We start from the raw sequence: 21,322 nt of genomic DNA, 5'->3' as shown, positions 1-21,322 counted from the left end.
TTTAATTTCTGGTTTGATTTTAACAGATCGAGAAAGTAAAGACAAAGACGGAAAGGATAAACCTGGCAACAATCAGCTCGCTGTTCCAAGGCTATCAGTTTGTGCAGATGCACAAAAAGTAGATCGAGCCAAGCTAGCTCAGACAGAATTTAGTATTATAGAATTTGATCCCGAAACGTTTCGAGTGCTTTTGGATTACTTGCATACGGGGACGTGCCCACTTACATGTGTTTCAATACCAGGTCCATACTTATTTTATGTTTGACGAATTCTGTGATATCATACTAAACTATTTACCTATCTTTTGTCCTTAGGTCTCCTCTGCGCTGCTGAACATTACGATCTCCCTGAACTTCTTCAAGCCTGCTTCCATCACTGCAAACAATTTCTGCGTATCGAAGTTGTGTGTCCCATGCTCATCTCATTAGAAAACTACTATTGGCGCTATACTTCGGCCTCAGAATTAGTCAATATGATTTTAACATTTGTGGAAAACAAAGCACACGCCCTATTTAGGCAGTCTGATTTTTTAAACCTCTCCGAATCGATGGTCCAGATGATCATGTGTCGCGACCTGCAGACTCCAGAAATTCGTAAATTCGAAGCCATGCTTGCGTGGGCCCAAAGCAAGGTCGATAAAATGAAGATGCTACCCAACAAAGATACCCAATTTGAATTCGAGTGCATTATGGAAAGACTAACGAGAGACTTAAATCTATGTCGTATATCCCCGAGTGAACTACTGACTGTTGTGCTGCCATCTAAATCGCTGAAGAACGAACGAATCATGGAAACTTTGATGATTCAAGTTAATCTTGGCACCTATCGCATGCAAGAACTGGACGAGTATAGAAATCAACTAAGAAGCCAAGACTCCAAGTGTAGCGAGGGAAGTGTTACGGTTTATAGGGGTGGATGAAATTGTAAGAATGTAAGCTTCGATGATAAGGACCATACTGATAGGCTGCAGCAAGAACAGCACGATTGGCAATGAGAATTATATTTGGAAACAAAAGAATAATTTCACCTTTTTTTTTTAATTTGTTCCCCATGTTCCGAAAACTATCTGAAGGTTTAAGTTAATTTTTGTTGTGTTTTTTAATGTTAAAGCCAAAAATATTTTCAAGGACGTCTTTTAAAAAATGAAGGCTGTGTGACTTATTTAATCCTTTGGTGTATTCAAAACAAAACAAACAAAATAATCGTGGAATACCAACAAAACAATAATTAAACTTAACGTTGTAAGTGAAAGTGTAAATAATTTGTTAACTTATTATGTATGTATGGATGTATATATGTATGTACGGCCAGCCTGAAAATCACTTGATCATTTTTTATTCGGTGAGAATGCATTTTGTTCGAAATATTCACGAAACATATTTAAGGCTATATGGATAACTGTTGATCGTTAATATAATTTAATTTATTTTGAAACTTTAACTGAAATAGCGGTTAAATATGCTCATTGTGTAAAAGTTCGCAAAAACTATATTTTTTCATAAATATACACAAACTGTCATTGTGCTCAGCTTAAGTTTTTCTATAATAAAACATTTTAGAAGCTAGGATTATAGTTAGAAACATCATTAAAATCAATTTAAATCTACGAAGTGTGAACTAAAGTTTAGAAAAACTTTACAAGATGTTGTTTAAGACATTGATTTTCAACTTGATCGCAAAATTCTAAAATTGTAAGGTTCATGCTTTGTGAATTTGACTTTTTTATATGAATTTGTCAGGACTTTGCACAGTAAATCCAGAAGTAGAATCGGTGCTAGTGGTGGTCAATTTTTATTGAAATCATTATGACGATTGCCTTTTTCTATAGCTTTCGTCAAAACGACTATAACTGTATGAACATTAAACGACCATCCTAATGTTCCTGATGAAACTTAAACTGAATATGCCTTAATCTGTGATTTTATAAGAACAAAAGTCAGCAATTCATTTTTACTTTTTTTCACAAATTTTGATTGTTTTTGACAATTTATTTTCATTTCCGCAAAAATCATGTTTTACATAGAAAAAAAATTCGTGTTGAGATAGAAATAATTGATTGGAGTGTCCTTTTCACTGTCAATTCAGTTTAATCGAAATCATTTTCTTATTTAGACTTTGTTCTTAAAACGTTATTAAATAATGTCTGAAAGTGTTTTGTCAAAAAACCTGAATTCAGTCACTCCTAATGTAGCATAGGAGAAACTTATTTGAATCATATGAAAATGACATTTTCGCTTGCCTTAGCTTTATTTTAAAATAACTTAAATCCGTTCTTAAAATTATGATATCATCAACATGACAGTTCAATTAATTTGAAAAATGTTGTATTGTCTAATCTTGTCTGATAATATTGATAGCTATATACTTTTTTGTTCCAATTTTCGTGAGCGTCATTTAAGCAACCTACCTCTCTAAGACTTTAAATAAACGTTTCCATCTTCATGCATCCTTAAGTCTTTAAATTTTTTGAACTCTGGTTACATTTGTTTTGAATCCCACCATATTTTTATATTCGTCCAAATTTTATGCTCAATATTTCATTTCGTCGGTCAAACTTAAATTATTTATTTTTGGCGTACCAATCAGCAAAGTCATGGGGAGAATCTAAAGCTGTTTGTATTATATACCAAACCTTTTCTCTTGATTCGTTTTCGAACTTACGAGTAGCTATCTCAAAAAAAAATCGGAAAAAAAGTTTTCAAGTGGTTTTTTAGGCTAGTTATACATTTTATATAAATTTAATGTAATTTTCTCGATATTTTTTGGTTGAATTCCATTTTATATTATTGTTCCTCAATGTTCTGGGACAAGTCCTGATTAGAAAAAATAAAAACCGGTGAAAAATGTCATCAACATAAACTCAGTGCACCACTTGATTTGGGTCGAATTTTTATACCCACCCACAATGATCTCGGTATACTCATTTTCCAATTTTACTTACTAAATTTTGAAAATATTTATAAATTTTGTTTTTTTCTAATGATCTGAAGTTTCGAGTTGCAAAATAATTTGTATGGTATACGAAGCATAGAAGGATGAATCCTAACAAAAATTTAAAAAAATATAATTTAACCTGAATCAAGAAGTGTGACAGAGTGTTAATCGCACAAAGAACGAAACCAAAGTTTTTGCTCAGCAAAATGATTGCTTGGGTAGATAGTGTATTGTAAATAAAGTGCTTTTATTTATTTTTTAAATAATTTTAATGTTTTTGTATAATGTTCCTTAATTAAATAAATGTATAAATTAAAAAAAATCAATAGAATTTTTTGGATAACCAGTCATTTTTAAATATTAATTATTTATTTTATAGTTAAATATTTATTAGATTCTGACTTAAATGATTCCATTCCATTCTTTTTAAGTCTTATTTATTTATACAAATGAAAAGGTGTTGACAAATTTTAAAACAAATTTAAATTCTGAAACAATGATAACCCTTCATATAATTATACTAGCTGCGCCCCGCGGCTTTGTTCGCATGATTTATTTTTAAACAAATTTAGTTAGCATAAAGAAGGTTGTAGTGAGCCAGTTTTAAAAGATGGCCCTATGATATTGTGGACTTTTTTTTAGAACTATTAAGGGGTAGCAATACTGTGATACATTATTTTGGGAAAAATTTAACCGTTTCCGCAGCGCATGCAGTGAAAGCTCTCAAAAAGGAAAAAAAGATTTTAAAAAATTATTTATTGGAACTGCTCTGGTATTTGTATTAGCGCGATATTATAAAGCCTATAGACTTCTAAAGAATTTTTAAAATCGGGACAGTATTTCCTGAAACTAGGGCGTTCAAACAAAAAACTCTTCAGCTTATTCATATTAGTATAAATTCCTTCTTTTGACAAGGATTTGTCCTTAAAAAAACTGAAAATAATTGTGCTCCCTTATTTAAGTTCACAAGTTTTCCTACAATTACTCTCAAAATTGAACATACACCAACAAAAAATAAAATACAATGTTTTTTTTTCAATTTTAATTTATTTAATATTTTCTGTTTAATAAACAAGAGAAAAATCTGTAAAAACAATTAACAAAATAGAATAACGACTACAAAACTCAACATTCTTGAAATAAATGTCATAAAATTAAACGTAGATAATCGAAGAAATCTTGAAGTGTGGTAAAATTGGAAGATATGTTTTGTTGGGTCACCTTTAACAATTATCATATCGCCGCGGCATCGATTCGATAATTTTGTTCGCGAAAGACGGGGAGAATATTCTACAAAATTTCGTTGACATTCGATTTCAATTTCTTACTGCAGTCTTCAGTTGATTTCTTTCCACACAACGTTTAAACGGTCTGGTAACTGAGGTTGGGGCTTGAGACGGTTTGCGACATAATAAGACTACCATTCCTTCATACATAATCTATATTTGTTTAGGAATGTTATTTTCTCGAAAGGTTAATGTCCAGAAATTTTTATGTGTCCCTAATTGTGTCAATGAACTCAAAAGTTCATTTTCCACTTCCAACCCTAGATACCTAAAATATGACATTGGGCAGGTTCAGGCAACATAAGGGACTTCATTTGCAGTCAACTTCATTATTTGAACCTTAATTTTGACCAAAGCAACTAGTTAGTAATTAATGAAGTGCAGCTTTCAGTTGAATGAAAAAACATTATCAACTGTCATTTTAATAGACGTTTTGACTTAAAAGGTGGGGAGATTTTTCTTGACTAACTTTCCAAATTGCCTTAATTGGAAGGTAATTTTTTAGCAGCTGGCCAATCAAATACTAGAAACTTGTCTAGCTTTCGAGTCCCTTATGTCGTCTGAACCTGTCCATTACATCCTTCAAACGACCAACTTGAAAAATATTCGAATATACCTACAATAGGTGCATGGATTTCTGGAAATGTTCCTATTCATTCCATTAAATTTTATCATATTTATTAAAATTCGTTTAATTTTTTGGATAATGGTTTTTATTCTAAAGTTTATCCAGCAAATATTAAAATTTGGAAATCAATTATAAATTGTTTAAAAAAATACATAACTTTTTTTGAAAACTTTTCCCTTGCCACTTAGATTCCTTTTTGAATCATTTGAGATTTAAAAATTCTTAATTAATATTGTTATATTGTACATTCATTTAAATCAATAATTTTTGGTTCACAGCTACATAATTCATTATAATGATTCGAATGGAAGTTCGTGTACCTAGGAAGAAAGAGTCCAAGTACTCAGGGCAAAAAATTATTATTTATTCTTCAGCATGAAAAAGTTTGGTGGTTAAATTTTTTCTCAGTTCCCTTTTTCACAAAATGTCACTTGAATCTTTTTTACCAGGCGATCATGTTGCCTAAGTAGGTATGTGTTTGGTTACACGAGCGCAAAAAAGAATTCTCGAAAGAGAAAGAAAATCCATTTAGAATGAATAAACAGGATGTGAAAATTGGCGAGATTAATTATTCCTATCCTTCTTTCTCAAAAATGTCCCTTCTCTTTCGAAAATGATTTCTTTTTTGCGCCCGTCTATCTATATAGTTCTTCTCTTTACCTTATCATCTAGTTTGCACATACACAAACATACTTTGTCTAGCAGCTATCTCATTCTTACCCGCTAACCACTTATACATACTTTCAATCAAAAACTAAACTGATGGGCAATGCATTAAAAAAAAGTTTAAGCTAAAATCGAACACAACGTGACTTGCAATTCTGTTCGCCTGGTACATCAAAAAGAATTTTGTATGAACATAATTATGAAAGCATTTCGTTCTTCTTCCGTTTGCACTATGAGCTTGGTGAAACAAAATGGGGTTGATTATTTTATCGAATTCTCCTCATTAACCAGGCGACCAGCTTGAAAATAAGGTATCTCTCCATTTTATCCAAACACATTAACTTACATATGGGCATGTGAACTGATCACACTATTCTATCTAACATCTTATTGTCTCCTTCATATCGTAGAATTAGTTCCCGCCTTTTTAATGCTGTCAATTGAGGAACAAGGAAAACACTGTCAATTCAATACTAGATGGCTAAATATAAGCTTAGAGATGGAAAAGATCGTGTGATATTCGTTAGTTTTTTTTTTCAAGACCAATTATCGTTGTTTTAAGTTATAATTTACATCTTCCCTGCGAATTATGTAAATTGAAGGAAAGGTACCTAAGCCCTACTTCTTTCTTTAAAGATATGGGCTTTGAAGTTTATCTTATAAAGCAAACAAAGAATAACCAGTAAATTTATAAAATTCAGAATAACATTAGTATGAAAACCACCATTTTTTCGTTCCTATTCACTCTAACCTTTTAAATTGTGTTGAACACGCGTGGAAGGGAGAGAGTTTAAAGGCACTCCTCAACTGTGTCAGCTTTGTGCTTCTTTCTTTCACCTTTGAGGAGGCTGAGAAGTACCTATGTACGTAGTTGTTACATTATTATCTCTTTCTATATTATTTTGTCCACTACATCTCTTTTTTGAGAAACTATGCATTTTTTTCATAATTAAATTACCATAAATAAGCTGTCTCCGCCCTAAAATTTGGGTTATATTCCGTGTTCAAGAGAACTTATCAACAAAAGCTTGTTGGGCCTAGTGATGGGAAAAGTTGTAATACTTACTTTTTTCAATATAATTCATTCCATTAAATACATTTTTTAAAAGATAGAAGTAACGTGTATTATATTTTAGTTATAATGGGGGCTAAAATACAGATCTTTCTAAGTAAGAAAGTGAGCACTGATTGAATGCAAAAGCTGAAAATGCCACAAGATATTTTATTTGCTTGTATTAAACTTTCAACGTCTTCGTAGTTACGGATTTTATAGCTAAAGACAATTTTGTTATTGTGGAGTTAAAGGAAAATTTACGACAATCTAGCTAAAAAAGATGGGTGTTTGGAGAATTTTTAGAATATACTTTAGGAGTCTGTTAAAACTATCAGTTAAAATCGAAACAAAAGGAATCTGATATGTTTTACTGATAATCTATAAATTAAAGTTATTAGTTTAGAGGTATGTATTAAATAACCACGGGCTTCAAAGAAACTTTGTTTTTATCTATTTTGCTGTTGACTTCATTAGTAATTTTTATGATGATGCCATAGGAACAGCAAACAATTGGAACGTGGTCAGTATTTCGGGAATTTTTCCTGATTAGGGAAAAAAAAAATTGCCAAAAAATGTGGCATTGATTACATTGCCAAATTTGGAACAAATATTGCAACAACTCATATAAAAATACGATCTTTAAAAAAATGAAACAACACAAGGCTTTAGAGAAGCCAATTCGTTCTCATAGCTATTTTAGTTACATCACATTGAAAATTATGAATTGCAATATTGTAAGTTTGGGACAAATTATATAAAACTTTACGAGCTAAAAACCCTTCATTTTATCAATAGGTATACTTTTTATGAAAGGAGTTGTCAAATTGTATGTAAGCGTATCCGAGGAATGAATTCGGTGATCATGTTGCCTAAGGAGGTATATGTTTGGTTACACGAGCGCAAGAAAGAGAAAGAAAATCTATTTAGAATGAATAAAACGGTTGTGAAAATTGGTGGGATTAATTATTCCTATCCTTCTTTCTCAAAAATGTCCTTTCTCTTTCGAAAATTATTTCTTTTTTGTGCCCTTGTTACTTGGTACGATCTATATAGTTCTTCTCTTTACCTTTATCTAGTCTGCACATACACAAACATACTTAGTCTATCAGCTATCTCATTCTTGCCCGCTAACCACCTATACACACTTTCAATCGATAGCCAAACTAATGGGCAATTAATACAAACAAGTTTAAGCTAAAATCGAACGCAACGCGCCTTGCAATTCTGTTCGCCTGGTACATCAAACAGAATTTTCTATGAATATGTAATAAAAAAAGCATTTCTTGTTCTTCTACCGTGTAAAAATGAGGCTTAGTGAAACAAAATGGGGTTATTATTTTATCGAAATCTCCTCATTTACCAGGCGACCAGCTTGAGTAGAAGGTATACATATGTACCATACTTTGTCTAGCAGCTATCTCATTCTTACCAGCTAACCATCTATACATACTTCCAATCAAAAGCCAAACTGATGGGCAATGCATAGAAAAACGTTTAAGCTAAAATCGAAAGCATCGCGCCTTGCAATTCTGTTCGCCTGGTACATCAAAAAGAATTTTGTATGAATATGTTAAATAAAAGCATTCCTTGTTCTTTACCGTTTCCAATATGAGGGCTTGGTAAAACAAAATGGGGTTGATTTATAGATAATTTTATCGAATTCTCCTTTTTTACCAGGCGACCAGCTTGAGAAGAAGGTATCTCTCCATTTTATCCAAACACATATACTTACATATGGGCATGTGAAATGATCACACTATTCTATCTAACATCTTATTTTCTCCTTCATATCATAGAATTAGTTCCCGCCTTTTTAATGCTGTCAATTGAGGAACAAGGAAAACACTGTCGATTCAATACAAGATGGTCTCAATATAAGCTTAGAAATGGGAAAGATCGTGTATTCCAATAGTTAGTTTTTTTCAGGACAACTTATCTTTATTTTAAGTTATAATTTTAATCTTCCCAGCGAATTATGTAAATTGCGGGAAGGTACCTAAGTCCAACTTTTTTTTTTTAAGCTAGGGGTTTTGAAGTTTATCTTACAAAGCAAAAAAAGAATAACCAGAAAATCATATTTTTATATTTTATTTGTTATGTATATTTTATTTGTCTGTATTCTGTTTTCAACGTCTTCGTCGTTACGGAACTTTTAGATTATTCTTAAGGTGCCTGTTCAAGCTATCAGTAAAAATCGAAACAGGAGCAATCTGAAATGTTTTACTGATAGGCGTTTATAATAATCACTAAATTTAAGTTATTAGTTTAGAAGAATGTATTAAATAATCACTTCGTTTTTATCAATTTTGCTGTTGACTTCATTAGTAATTTGTATGATGATGCTACAGGAACAGCAAACAATTGGAACGTGATCAATATTTCAGGAATTTTGCTGATATTTTGCATCAGCTGATTAGGAAAAAAATTAATTTCGTCATTAATTTTTTTGAAATGCATTGCCAAAAAATGTGGCATTGATTATATTGCCAAATTTGGAACAATTCATATAAAAATATGGTCTTTAAAAAAATGAAACAACCCAAAGCCTATTCGTTCTCAAAGCTTGTTTACTCACTTTAGTTCCAGCTACTACATTGACTTTATGAATTGCAATATTGTTAGTTTGGAAAAAATTTTATCAAACCTTATGAGCTAAAAAACCCTTCATGTTATCTATACTTTTTATGAAATAAGTTGTTGTCAAATCGTATGCAAGCGTATCCGAGGAGATTTATAACTTTCGAGTTGCTAAGCAAAAATACGTAGTTTGTTTACATCTCAATATTTGAAATGTATGCCAAATACATATCATATGTAAATACTGTATTTTTTTTTAAATAAATCAAATTAAATTTAGACTAGAAACTAAAATGGGGGAGAAAAACGTAGAAGCTTTTCAAACTCTTGTACGCTATGATAATCCAATATTGGTTATTAAACATCCCGAGAAAAAGGGAGCTGGAGATGTTGTAAGTTAAATTGTGAAATTTTGTACACCATATACATATATAAATAAAATCTACACATGTTATAATTTTTCGTCAAGGAAATAGCGAGACCACAAACAGCTGCAGTTGTATTTGATACTAAGCGCGAAACGGAAGAGATTTTAAATTCTATTTTACCGCCTCGTTGTTGGGAACAGGATGGACAGTTATGGACACAAACAGTAAGTTTATTTAATTTAGGCATTGAATTTTTATTGTTCCACAAAATCGTTAGCCACATTTTGATTTTAGCTTTTGGTAACCATTTTTCCAATTGTCATATACCTAAATGGAAATAAAGTTAAACAAAACTGATATGATTTTCAATTTCATAGAAATAAGAACCAACTTATAATACTTCTTTATTCTACCCCTAGGTATCAAGCACTCCTGCTACTCGTCAGGATGTAATTAATCTTCAAGAGATGTTAGATACCAGACTCCAACAAACCCAAGCCCGTGAGACAGGAATATGTCCTATTCGCCGAGAACTTTATTCACAATGCTTCGGTAAAAAAATTAAACTTAAATCCTAATGCGTTATAAAAATATTTTCTTGATTTTCCCAGATGAACTTATCCGTGAAGTGACCATCAATTGTTCAGAAAGAGGACTTTTGCTACTTCGTATTCGCGATGAAATCGCCATGTCTATGGAGGCCTATGAAACTTTATACTGTAGTTCAGTAGCTTTTGGCATGCGAAAAGCTTTGCAGGCCCATGAAGAAAAAGAACGTCTTCGAGAGAAAGTTAAACAACTCGAAATAGATAAAGAATCACTCGAAGAGATCATAACCGACATGAAGGTAAAGTCGGAGCAAAATGAACGACGTTATGCCGAACTTCGTGCCTCTGAAGAGAAAAAATACGCCGAAGAGGTAGCGTTCTTGAAAAAGACAAATGCTCAATTAAAGGCACAATTAGAAGGAATAACTGCACCAAAGAAGTAATAAATATTTAAAATAAAAATTGTTTTTTTTTTGTTTTTTAAACTAGATGGAAAATGAAACTGTTTCTTTTTAATTAGTTTTCGGGTTCATCGATTTCATTCACTATGGGAGTTTGTTTGAATTTTTCCGGCTCCTTTGTGGCTGCTGGTTTCGCTTTCTTCTTTTCCGCTGGAACTGGTTCAATAATTTGATGTATGATGACACCGTCGTCGTCGTCGTCTTCTTTTTCCGCTGGGTCTTGCTCCATAGGTTCTGACTCTTGGGGTAGATCGTTGTAGATTTGCTCAACTTCAGTCATTTGTTCTTTTAGCGCCTCTACTTTGCTCATGTATAGATTGTAGACATATTCGGCCATTTCAGACATTGAATTGATGTTTTTGAGCTGAGACTCATTGATTACATCTCCGCTCAAACGTTTTGCTGGAAAGCTTTCATCAGGGAGTATTTGCAAGCTTTGAGGGTTTTTAGTGAGCTATACATAAAAGGAAGTCATTGTGTGAAGTTTTTTTAAACATTTTTTAAAACTCTTACCAATTCAAAAGTTGGACGCAATTCAAAGCAGTTCTTAAACAACGAAACTCTTCCGAATATGTAAAGACCCAGGCGAGCACGACTCATAGCTACAACTAAACGACGAACATCTCGCAAATGACCCACCGCTTTTGTTCGAACTAACGATATTAATATGTAATCATTTTGTTGACCTTGATACTTGTCAACGGTGGTTATTTTATGTGGCCATCCAATAAGTGGGTTTTTGCCACATCGCAAATTAATAACATCACGAATAAGATGCTTCTGGCCATTGTAAGTTGTTAGAATTGATATTTTATCAGCTGGATAGCCTAGGAGTCGCATATACATAAAAACCGCCACAATATATTCAGCTTCCGCAAGATTCTATAATTGAAATTAAATTATTGAACTTGGCCTTGAGAGAAAAGAAAAATAAAAACAAACAAACCGAAACTTACCTGATAGAAAAATGGATTTGGTTCAGATTCGCCGACTCCATTGAAATCTTCAACGTTTATCAGCTGATAGTCATGAACGAAGCCCGCATTTGCCTTCTTATATTCGTCTCTCACAAAAATGTGCTCAAGATCATCCAATTTTTTATAGCGCCACTTGTACAACGAACAAATACCCGATCTAGCACGACCCTGACCATCAAGATCGACAGTAGGCACACCCAGGCGCACAAGACGGGTGAACAAACTCTGTTCCATATTGGAGTATTTCTGGAAGGCCATATTTTTAATAACCGGAGGCAACTGATGATGATCGCCAATCATAATCCAACGTTTCAAACGATTAAAACCGTCCATGGGATTTTGCAACAACAATGGAATGAATGTTTCAATTTCTAAAATTTGGGCCGATTCTTCCATTAGGATGTTGTCATATTTAAAACCAAGATTAACCAATTCTTTGCGCTTCAATGCGGCGTGCGTACAAGTCATGGCTATAATTTTGGCTTCTTTTACTAGTAAGTATTTAGACCTATCCAAACCGCTCCGCAGCAATTCGAATGCTCGGAATTCTTCCAGTTCGGTAAATATTCTCGAGATATATCTAAAACAACTTTCGGCGATGGATAGGTACTCCTTGAAGGTTTCACCCTTGAACAAAGGCTGTGGGGTGTCATCGAAAAATTTTGAAAATGGAAATTGTTGCTCGAAAACAGCCTTCCATGTGGCTTCGTCTTTTACGCTTGCCTCGGTTGCTATGTTAAGGAACTTCTCCCAGCGAGCCATGACATTGTAGAGATAGAAATAGCCAGCTGTTTCACAAGTGTATGCATTGTCGCCAGGAACATTGATTGACTCTTGCAACTTTTGAACTTGGCTTAGTAAATCTAAACGTTTGGCTAGGACATAGTTGACTCTACCGTATCGACTGAAATCTTTTTCGGTCTCTAAAGCCTCCTCACCATGACCCAGACGCAGCAAATGTCGTTCATCTATGTCTAAGGCCATGATTTTCTCAAAGAGTTGATTCAAAGCCTGATTGGAATGAGTCACAATAAGCGTACGCTGATTTGGATGGTTGTGATAGAGGTTTGAAATGATTTGCACAGCGACATCTGTTTTACCAGTACCGGGAGGACCAACGACAAGAGTTAAGCCAGGTTGCATTCCTGCTCGAATTGCCTCGACTTGGGTGGGAGTAAATCGTACAGTATTTCTAAGATTACAGAAAAAAACTATGAAAATAAACTCCAACAATCTTCTACAAAGGTTCAACTTACTTTTTTGGAGCATTGGCCTTGTACGGACCACGGCATTCAAAAACATAAGGCTTTACTATAATGGTTTTTGTAAGTTCTGAACCATCATTCTGGTTCTCTTCTTCGTTGTCATCATTCCTCTCCGGAACATCGCCAAATGTAAGTCGAAATGGAGGCTTCAAGAGTTCGGTTTTATCTTCAGGGCAAACAATTTCGTAAGAGGGAAAACTACTACGCAGATGGTCGATATCAAGGAAGGTATCGTTGAAGTCTAAAGATTTCTCTTGATTTGTCATGTGTGAGTAATGTGCTGCGCTGGGATCACCATATCCCAACAATATGTCATGCAACCAAGGGGGAACTACGCATTCTGTGTTCATTAAATGTCGAATCGTCTCCAAGACAGCTTTAAAGTTGTTTTCTTTTGGCTTTCGACGCATAATTATGTTGAAACTTTCGTAGACATCATCGGCTCCCTAAGATAATAAAAAAATCCATTTAACAAAAAGCTTTACAAATGAGTTGTATAAAGTTCTTTTACATCTTGTAGGGCATCCATATCCAAACGGTATTGATTTGAGTCTAACCACACACGGAAGGTTCTCTGTTCTCCTGGCAGTGTAGGTCTAGGATCAGGGCCATCTTCAATGACTCGTCCATTTGCATCAAGCATTCCTTCAATCTCACAACCACGAACTGCTACTAGACCGACTTGGGGGATAAATGGTTCTCGTGAGTTATACTTAGTTCCTGAAAGAAAAAGGAATAGAATTTGAATCGACATTCATACAGAAGATTTATCAAACTCACCATAAGGCTGTGTTGGTTTCACAGTGATCAAAAAGCAAACATCGTGCTTTCGAAGGTTCTCCCACTCGTCTTTGATCTCCCTACGGACACTCAATGTAACCGCGATGTCAGCTCTCACACGGGACGGTTTCTTCTCTCCAATATGTGGTTTTGCCACTTCGACTACGGCAAACGAATGAATTGGCAGAGCCATTCTTGCCCACCCACCGAACACTACATCACCATCTTCCGATTGCCATGGCAACATTCGGCTCACCGCATCTTCAATATCCTGTCGAATTTCATAGGTTGACTCTAGACGAAAGAGATTAAAGTTTCTCAGAAGATAATCGTGTAACGTCAAGAATTGCAGATTTAATTTCGGCAAGGCCAGGCAACCATCACCAGAATAGTACTCTGTCGGAACGATATTCTCATCCCAGATGATATTTTCCGTTGGATAGAGAGGCATTTCGTTCAAAGCTTCTAATTGCGAGGAATGTCTTTCGTGGCGTGATATTAACAGCTCTTTTAAAAATTCCTCATCCAAACGATGCCATTCAAAAGGTTCAGTGAGTTCTTCCGGAACCAGGTTCAGAAATGAAGCGATTTCTTTTAAGTTATTTGCATTCAAAGCTCCAAAGTGCTTTTCGAGAGCTTCACGACTATCGACTGATGCGACATTGGACAGAGCAAATATTTTCAAGTCGGGAAATTTTGCAAATGCTGCCCGTTGAAGAGATGTGATTTTTTTGTAGTGAATTTGAGTCATATCATGATCGGTCAAGGGATCACCAGTGACATCGTTGATTTCAAAACGGGTGTAGAATTTTAACATCTCAAGTAACTGAAATCAATGTTAAAGTAAAGTTTTATATTATTATGATTAGCCTTAAATAATTTTTAAATATGTTTAAAAACAAAAATATTACCTACACAATTTGGAATTGCAAGTAATTTTTACATGAGGCGCGCACGCAAGGTGTTATGAACACCCATAGTGATTATACACACTGCTAGTAATAAGGAAGGGAGGACAGGATTAGAAAGGATTAACCATTCCACATTCTTGTAGTGCGGCTAAAAAACGAATCTCTACGGTAACGATTACGGTATTCACAGTTGAATTGTTTGAAGGAGGAATGCAACTATAAATTTCAATAGAGCATTGTTGGTGAAAAAAGAGATTCAAATTTTTCAGTTTGAAAACAGTAACCTATCATTTTTAAAGCTATCATTTGAAATCTGTCCAAGATACTCAAGTGGGTTATTGGAGTACCTGCATATAAGAATTATACTCAAATTTAGACGAAAATAGCCTTTATAAACTATAGGCTTTTGTGACAGTAAACAACATAGGCTTTTGGGAGCATTAAATTCTATACGGTTTTTGATTTCCCATTGGACATCACTGTCAAGATCAGAATTTATTGAGTTTATCATGAAGTGCCATTGGTATTCCATATCCGAAGGACAAGGATGAGAATTTTAAAACAAATATAAAAAGCTGGGGGTAGTGTCATCAGCGAAACAATTAATTGGGTAAGAAGTTTCAGACAAAAAATCATTAATAAAAATAAGGAAAAGTGGCGGAGACAAAACTGAACCGTGGGCGCACCAGTGTTTAATTTATGAATTAAGATTTTTACCCGGTCTAATACTACTTGATATTTTGATGAACTTCAGAAGAAGATTTTAAGTAAAAGTAAAGCATCAGTCAATATAACAGAAAAATATAGGGTGACCACAAAAAGATGCCCATATTTACATAATTAGATTATTTAAAAGGGCGCATTCGACAAAACAAATTCTAAGGTTAAGCCGGAAATAAACGATGATTTTTTAAGAGCTTGAGAACTTTAAAAAAAAAAACGCATAAAATATGCAAAATCTCATCGATTCTTTATTTGAAACGTTAGATTGGTCCATGACATTTACTTTTTGAAGATAATTTCATTTAAATGTTGACCGCGGCTGCGTCTTAGGTGGTCCATTCGGAAAGTCCAATTTTGGGTAACTTTTTCGAGCATTTCGGCCGGAATAGCCCGAATTTCTTCGGAAATGTTGTCTTCCAAAGCTGGAATAGTTGCTGGCTTATTTGTGTAGACTTTAGACTTGACGTAGCCCCACAAAAAATAGTCTAAAGGCGTCAAATCGCATGATCTTGGTGGCCAACTTACCGGTCCATTCCTTGAGATGAATTGTTCTCCGAAGTTTTCCCTCAAAATGGCCATAGAATCGCGAGCTGTGTGGCATGTAGCGCCATCTTGTTGAAACCACGTGTCAACCAAGTTCAGTTCTTCCATTTTTGGCAACAAAAAGTTTGTTAGCATTGAACGATAGCGATCGCCATTCACCGTAACGTTGCGTCCAACAGCATCTTTGAAAAATTACGGTCCAATGATTCCACCAGCGTACAAACCACACCAAACAGTGCATTTTTCGGGATGCATGGGCAGTTCTTGAACGGCTTCTGGTTGCTCTTCACTCCAAATGCGGCAATTTTGCTTATTTACGTAGCCATTCAACCAGAAATGAGCCTCATCGCTGAACAAAATTTGTCGATAAAAAAGCGGATTTTCTGCCAACTTTTCTAGGGCCCATTCACTGAAAATTCGACGTTGTGGCAGATCGTTGGGCTTCAGTTCTTGCACGAGCTGTATTTTATACGGGTTTACACCAAGATCTTTGCATAAAATCTTCCATGTGGTCGAATAACACAAACCCAATTGCTGCGAACGGCGACGAATCGACATTTCACGGTCTTCAGCAACACTCTCAGAAACAGACGCAATATTCTCTTCTGTACGCACTGTACGCATTCGTGTGGTTGGTTTAATGTCCAATAAAGTAAACTGAGTGCGAAACTTAGTCACAATCGCATTAATTGTTTGCTCACTTGGTCGATTATGTAGACCATAAATCGGACGTAAAGCGCGAAACACATTTCGAACCGAACACTGATTTTGGTAATAAAATTCAATGATTTGCAAGCGTTGCTCGTTAGTAAGTCTATTCATGATGAAATGTCAAAGCATACTGAGCATCTTTCTCTTTGACACCATGTCTGAAATCCCGCGTGATCTGTCAAATACTAATGCATGAAAATCCTAACCTCAAAAAAAATCACCCTTTATTACGAAAAGTCTTAAAAAATGTTTTAAAAAGATTAAAAGATGTAATTTATATTTTCAAATATTTTTTTTTTTCGTTGTGGTACGTCATTTTTCTGGAGTTATTTATTAGTCTAGGTACATTAATTGAAAAAGCGTTATTTAAGCCTACAAATTGATTAGACTTTCATATTATTATATGTTTCAAAACAAAATTGTTTGTTAGTGCTAAAATCACCCTTTGACATAGAAATTGATAGCCATGTATGTTATTTTGTTATAAATCAGGGCCAAAATTTGCAATAAGTTTATAATTTGTATGTACCAAATTACAAAAATGTTTCTTTAGTGTCAAATAGCCCTCGGTATCGGTTTTTACCCATCTAATAGTTTAAATAGGAAATAACTAGGAAGGTCGTTTGTACCAACCCCATCAGATAAAAGAAGAAGCGCCTAATGATGGTCAATGGTGATTAGGAAACAGGAAGCAACTAATGATTTTGTACTAACTCCTAATTCTAAAACAGAATATATCGAATATCTATTTAATTATACCCCACAGAAGAGAAAGATGACAACACCAAAGATATGTTCTTCGATCTCTTAGACAAAACATATGTATGTGCAGTGTCCTAGCTACGATATTAGAATTGTCCTGGCCGATTTTAATGTCAAGCTAGGAAGGGAAGACATCTTTGATGGAATAATCGGGAAAAACAGCTTGCACGACAGCACTTCTGACAACGGATTCAGCCTCATAGATTTTGCTGCGGGGCGAAACGTCACGTCAACATCCACAAAGGAACTTGGACTTCTCCAGACCAATCTACCGTCAACTAGATTGACGATCGACGCCAGACACGCTTCCAGCATCAAGGATGTCCGAACTTTCCGAGAATCTTACATCGACTCGGACCACTACCTCGTTGTAGCCAAGGTAGCACTTCGAGTTTCCAGACCCAAGGCAAAACAGGGACTTGCTGGAAGAAGGTACAACGTCGAACGGCTACAATTGCAAGAGATCGCCAAATCGTTTTCCGACCGAGTAACAAGTAACCTCTCTCGAAGTTCTCTGCCACCAACACAATGTATCAAAAACCAGTGGCAACATTGCCAAGATGCAATCAGAAAAGCCGCCTTTAATGTGCTGGGTTTCAAGCAGCCACCAACAAGGAACCCCTGGTTTGATGAGGAATAGCGGCAGGCAAATGCAGCCAAACAACAGGCACGCAAAGCGGCGCTGCATAAAACGACGAGAGCTGCCCATGAGCTCTATGAGCAGAAGAGGCAAGAGGAACACCGACTTCTCAGAAAGAAAAAGAGAGGGCATGAGAAGCGTGCGGTCGAAGATGTTGAGAGGTTTAAAAGCAGGAATGAAGTTCGAAAGTTTTATGAACAGGTGAAACGAAATTCACAGGAGCATAAACCTAGAACCGAAGGCTGTCAATGCTGAGGATATGGAAGAACCACATCTGCGGACTGTACAACAGCGACGACGAACCAAATTCCGCTGTCAGGCAGGATGATCCATTCAACATAGAAGACGAAAGCCAATAATCCCGTTCTTCCGACTTAGACGTAGTAAAGATTGCCATTACTAAGCTAAAGTCAAATAAAGGCGGTGTAGCGGATGGCTAAAATGCCGAGCTCTTTAAAGCAGCGGCAGATAAGTTGGTTAGGAGCATGCACCAACTTATCTGTAAGATATGGTCGGAAGAAAGCATGCTAGATGAATGGAACCTCAGTATTGCTTGCCCAATCCTGAAAAAAGGAAACCCTCTAAACTGCACCAACTATAGAGGAATCAGTCTACTTAACATCGCCTACAAAATCTTCTCTGCCGTAATATGGGTACGTCCAAAGCCCATCGTTAACAACCTGATAGGTCCTTATCAGTGTGCTTTTAGACCAGGAAAGTCCACAGTCGATCAAATATTCATATTACGGCAGATCCTGGAAAAAACCCAGGAACACATCTTTTCATCGATTTCAAGGCCGCATACGACAGCATCTACAGGGACGAGCTGTATAGAGCCATATCTAGTTTTGGCATCCCTACGTCTTGGTCAAAACTTTACCATAAACAGACTTAACTTTGAGGTAATCAAGGACTTCGTCTACCTAGGCTCAGCTGCAAACGTAGAAAACAACACCAGCGCTGAGATCAAACGCAGAATAACTCGTGCTAACTGCTGTTTCTTTGCATCGCCATCGTATCGAAGAGGAATGGAGGAGAAGATGGAACTACGAGCTGTACGGGTTGTACAGCGAAGTAGACTTAGCCAGAAGGGTAAAAGTCCAACGACTAAGATACCTGGGCCACGCACGTAAAGGAAGAACAAACAAACAAACAAACAAACAGACGAACAAACAAACTGATTTTCACATTTATAATTTTTGTATAAAATTTTCACTTTGAAATTTAAAAGAAGACTCCAAATTTCATTGATTTCATCTCCAAAACAACTTTGTGCAATACAAATTTTGAGAACAATCAAATTTGCAGTTTTCTTACAAAAAATAAAAACCTAATAAAAAGTAAATAAAATTGGTAAAAATTTATTTTTGACACAAATATCTTCTAAAAATTTGATATTTTGGCTTCCAACTAATTTTAAATTATAAGAAATATCGTTTTCGAGATTCGGACAAAATTTGAGAAAAATCGAATTGACAGTTTTTTTTTACAAAAATTAAAAAAAGTTGGTAAAAACTGATTTTCGACTCAAATACCTCTTCAAAACTTTGATATATTGACTTTAAACAACTTTTGTCTTTTAAAAAATATTTTTTGTCAACATTAAGTAAAATTTTGAAAAAAAATTAATTGACAGTTTTCTTACAAAAAATAAAAACCTAAAAAAAACAATGCTTAAACTTGGTAAAAAATTACTTTCGACTTAAATAGCTTTTCAAAAATTAAAAATATTGGCTTCAAACTTTTTTTAGCCATATATTGTTGACGATATTCAGTAATTTTTTTATAAACATCACACTGCCGGTTTTTTTTTATAAAAAAAAATAAATTTACAAAAAATAGTACGCAATTTTGGTAAAAATTGATGTTCGGTTCTCGATATCTCTTAAATTAATTTCATTCATTCAATTTGTATTTGTTTATATATAATACAAGTTTTAGGAAATGCTACTAAAATTGGTAAAAAATAGTTTTCTACTAAAAATCTATTTGACTAAGTTAGATTTTGAAACTTAACTATTTCATTATATGAAAGATATTGTTGGTAATTTAAAAATTTTTAAGAATAATTCAACTAACAACTTTTTTAACCCAACAAGAAAACCTACAAACTTTTTAAGAAGACAAATTGACAGACGGGTGAGAAGTTATCAGTGTGGGTCGCATCCCAGCCTCTTTTTTTTAAGTGTAAGTAAAGTAAAGTAGAGTCCAAAAAGAGGAAAATTATTTTGCTGAAGTGGCAACAATGTATATGTCTTTGGGATACAGATACGAAACTTCATACCTGAAACAGGAGGAGTGGACTTTAAATAAGAATCTTTAGACATGCCATCATTTCCCCAGCTTAAAAAGTCGTCACTAAAAAAGAAAAAAAACACAAACCGGTCATATACCCACCAGCTTTACTAACTGGTGGAATGGTGAATTCCATACCAGGTAGGTAGGTAATCGTCTACGATGTGAATCGAAATCAAAAGATTACCTTTTGGAATCCTGGAAGCCGGTGTTTTTGTATAGGAATTTTATTTAATAAAAACCTATTGTCAGTTATAAATAAAAATAAAAAACAATAACTAGAAATAGGACAGATGTTTAATTTGTAGCACGCACCCAACCCCATTCTTCTATATTTTATAGGTTAGGAACCCATACAAATATATAGTATGTATATAAATAATCACTATTTACCTGAGTAACACATATTAAGGGTGCCTTACCTGGCTGAAGACATTTGTATTTACTTCATATTATTCGTTCAACTTCGAAGGTAGGTAGGGAAGGTACCTAACCTAGTATGGTTTCAAAATTAGGACAAGAAAGGAAAAATACAAACAAGCATTATAAACGACTCCATGACGACACACTAAAAACATCAAACTTTGTTAAGGCAGCAGAACACAGAAGGACAATGAATACACAGTACATATTGTATAGGTTCATATGACAGGAGAAAGTCAGTTGCTTGGTTTTGTTGGTATTTACATCCAAACCAAAACGGATATCACTCAATGGCACTTCCTTTCTACCAAAGTAAATAAATGACATACCTACGTCTCGACTTCTGACGACGACATGAAATGGCTATCCCTGTAAATGTTGAGGAGAACAATTTTCAATTGAGGGTTGCCTTGCATGCATAGGTATTTTTCCCTCCTTACCTATTGTTCCATATGCACAGCACCTAATTTATGCATGCGAGTTCAAGCGGAAAAGAATTTGGTATAGGTACATATGTATGTAGGTATATACCTTTATTAATTGAACGGCATTGCATTATGTTGTGATTATGATGATTACAGTTGTGTACAAAAGTATTCGTTAAGTTTTTGGCAATTCACAATGAAAAATAATAATTTTTTTGTTCTGAATTTTGACATATGAGTGATTATACAAAAGTTGGGTAACTCGGTGTCATCAACCAATATATACAAAGACTTATTATATATTATTTCAGTTCTTCATTTTGAATACAAGTTATTAAAAAACAG

At 34.6% G+C, this 21,322-nt stretch overlaps 3 protein-coding genes across 3 annotated transcripts in view; 2 read left to right on the top strand and 1 right to left on the bottom strand.

The window, feature by feature from the left end:
* The window catches only part of LOC129948696 (uncharacterized), a 57,847-nt gene extending 54,592 nt beyond the window's left edge, over positions 1-3,255 (top strand). Inside the window, exons 18-19 of the mRNA XM_056059763.1 lie at positions 27-242; positions 315-3,255. Of these exons, the coding sequence (XP_055915738.1) occupies positions 27-242; positions 315-919 (821 nt within the window). The 3' untranslated portion in view covers positions 920-3,255. The remainder of the gene's footprint in view (positions 1-26; positions 243-314) is intronic.
* Positions 3,256-8,664: 5,409 nt separating this feature from the next.
* On the top strand, positions 8,665-10,504 carry LOC129952731 (putative inner dynein arm light chain, axonemal). The gene is made up of 4 exons (XM_056065535.1): positions 8,665-9,537; positions 9,615-9,737; positions 9,933-10,065; positions 10,125-10,504. Exons 1-4 carry the CDS (start codon positions 9,439-9,441, stop codon positions 10,502-10,504), a joined length of 735 nt encoding a protein of 244 aa, XP_055921510.1. The 5' UTR covers positions 8,665-9,438.
* A 51-nt stretch (positions 10,505-10,555) lies between these two features.
* LOC129952716 (RNA helicase aquarius) overlaps positions 10,556-21,322 on the bottom strand; it is a 40,582-nt gene continuing 29,815 nt past the window's right edge. Inside the window, exons 5-10 of the mRNA XM_056065514.1 lie at positions 13,545-14,370; positions 13,276-13,484; positions 12,756-13,210; positions 11,479-12,691; positions 11,036-11,404; positions 10,556-10,976 (exon numbers count right to left, since the gene is read on the bottom strand). Coding sequence (XP_055921489.1) covers positions 10,578-10,976; positions 11,036-11,404; positions 11,479-12,691; positions 12,756-13,210; positions 13,276-13,484; positions 13,545-14,370 — 3,471 coding nt within the window. The 3' untranslated portion in view covers positions 10,556-10,577. The remainder of the gene's footprint in view (positions 10,977-11,035; positions 11,405-11,478; positions 12,692-12,755; positions 13,211-13,275; positions 13,485-13,544; positions 14,371-21,322) is intronic.

This window comes from Eupeodes corollae, chromosome 1 (assembly GCF_945859685.1).
Source record: "Eupeodes corollae chromosome 1, idEupCoro1.1, whole genome shotgun sequence".
Taxonomy (NCBI): Eukaryota; Metazoa; Arthropoda; class Insecta; order Diptera; family Syrphidae; genus Eupeodes; species Eupeodes corollae.
Note: the sequence above shows the minus strand (reverse complement) of the source record. Positions and strands in the feature narration are given on the sequence as shown.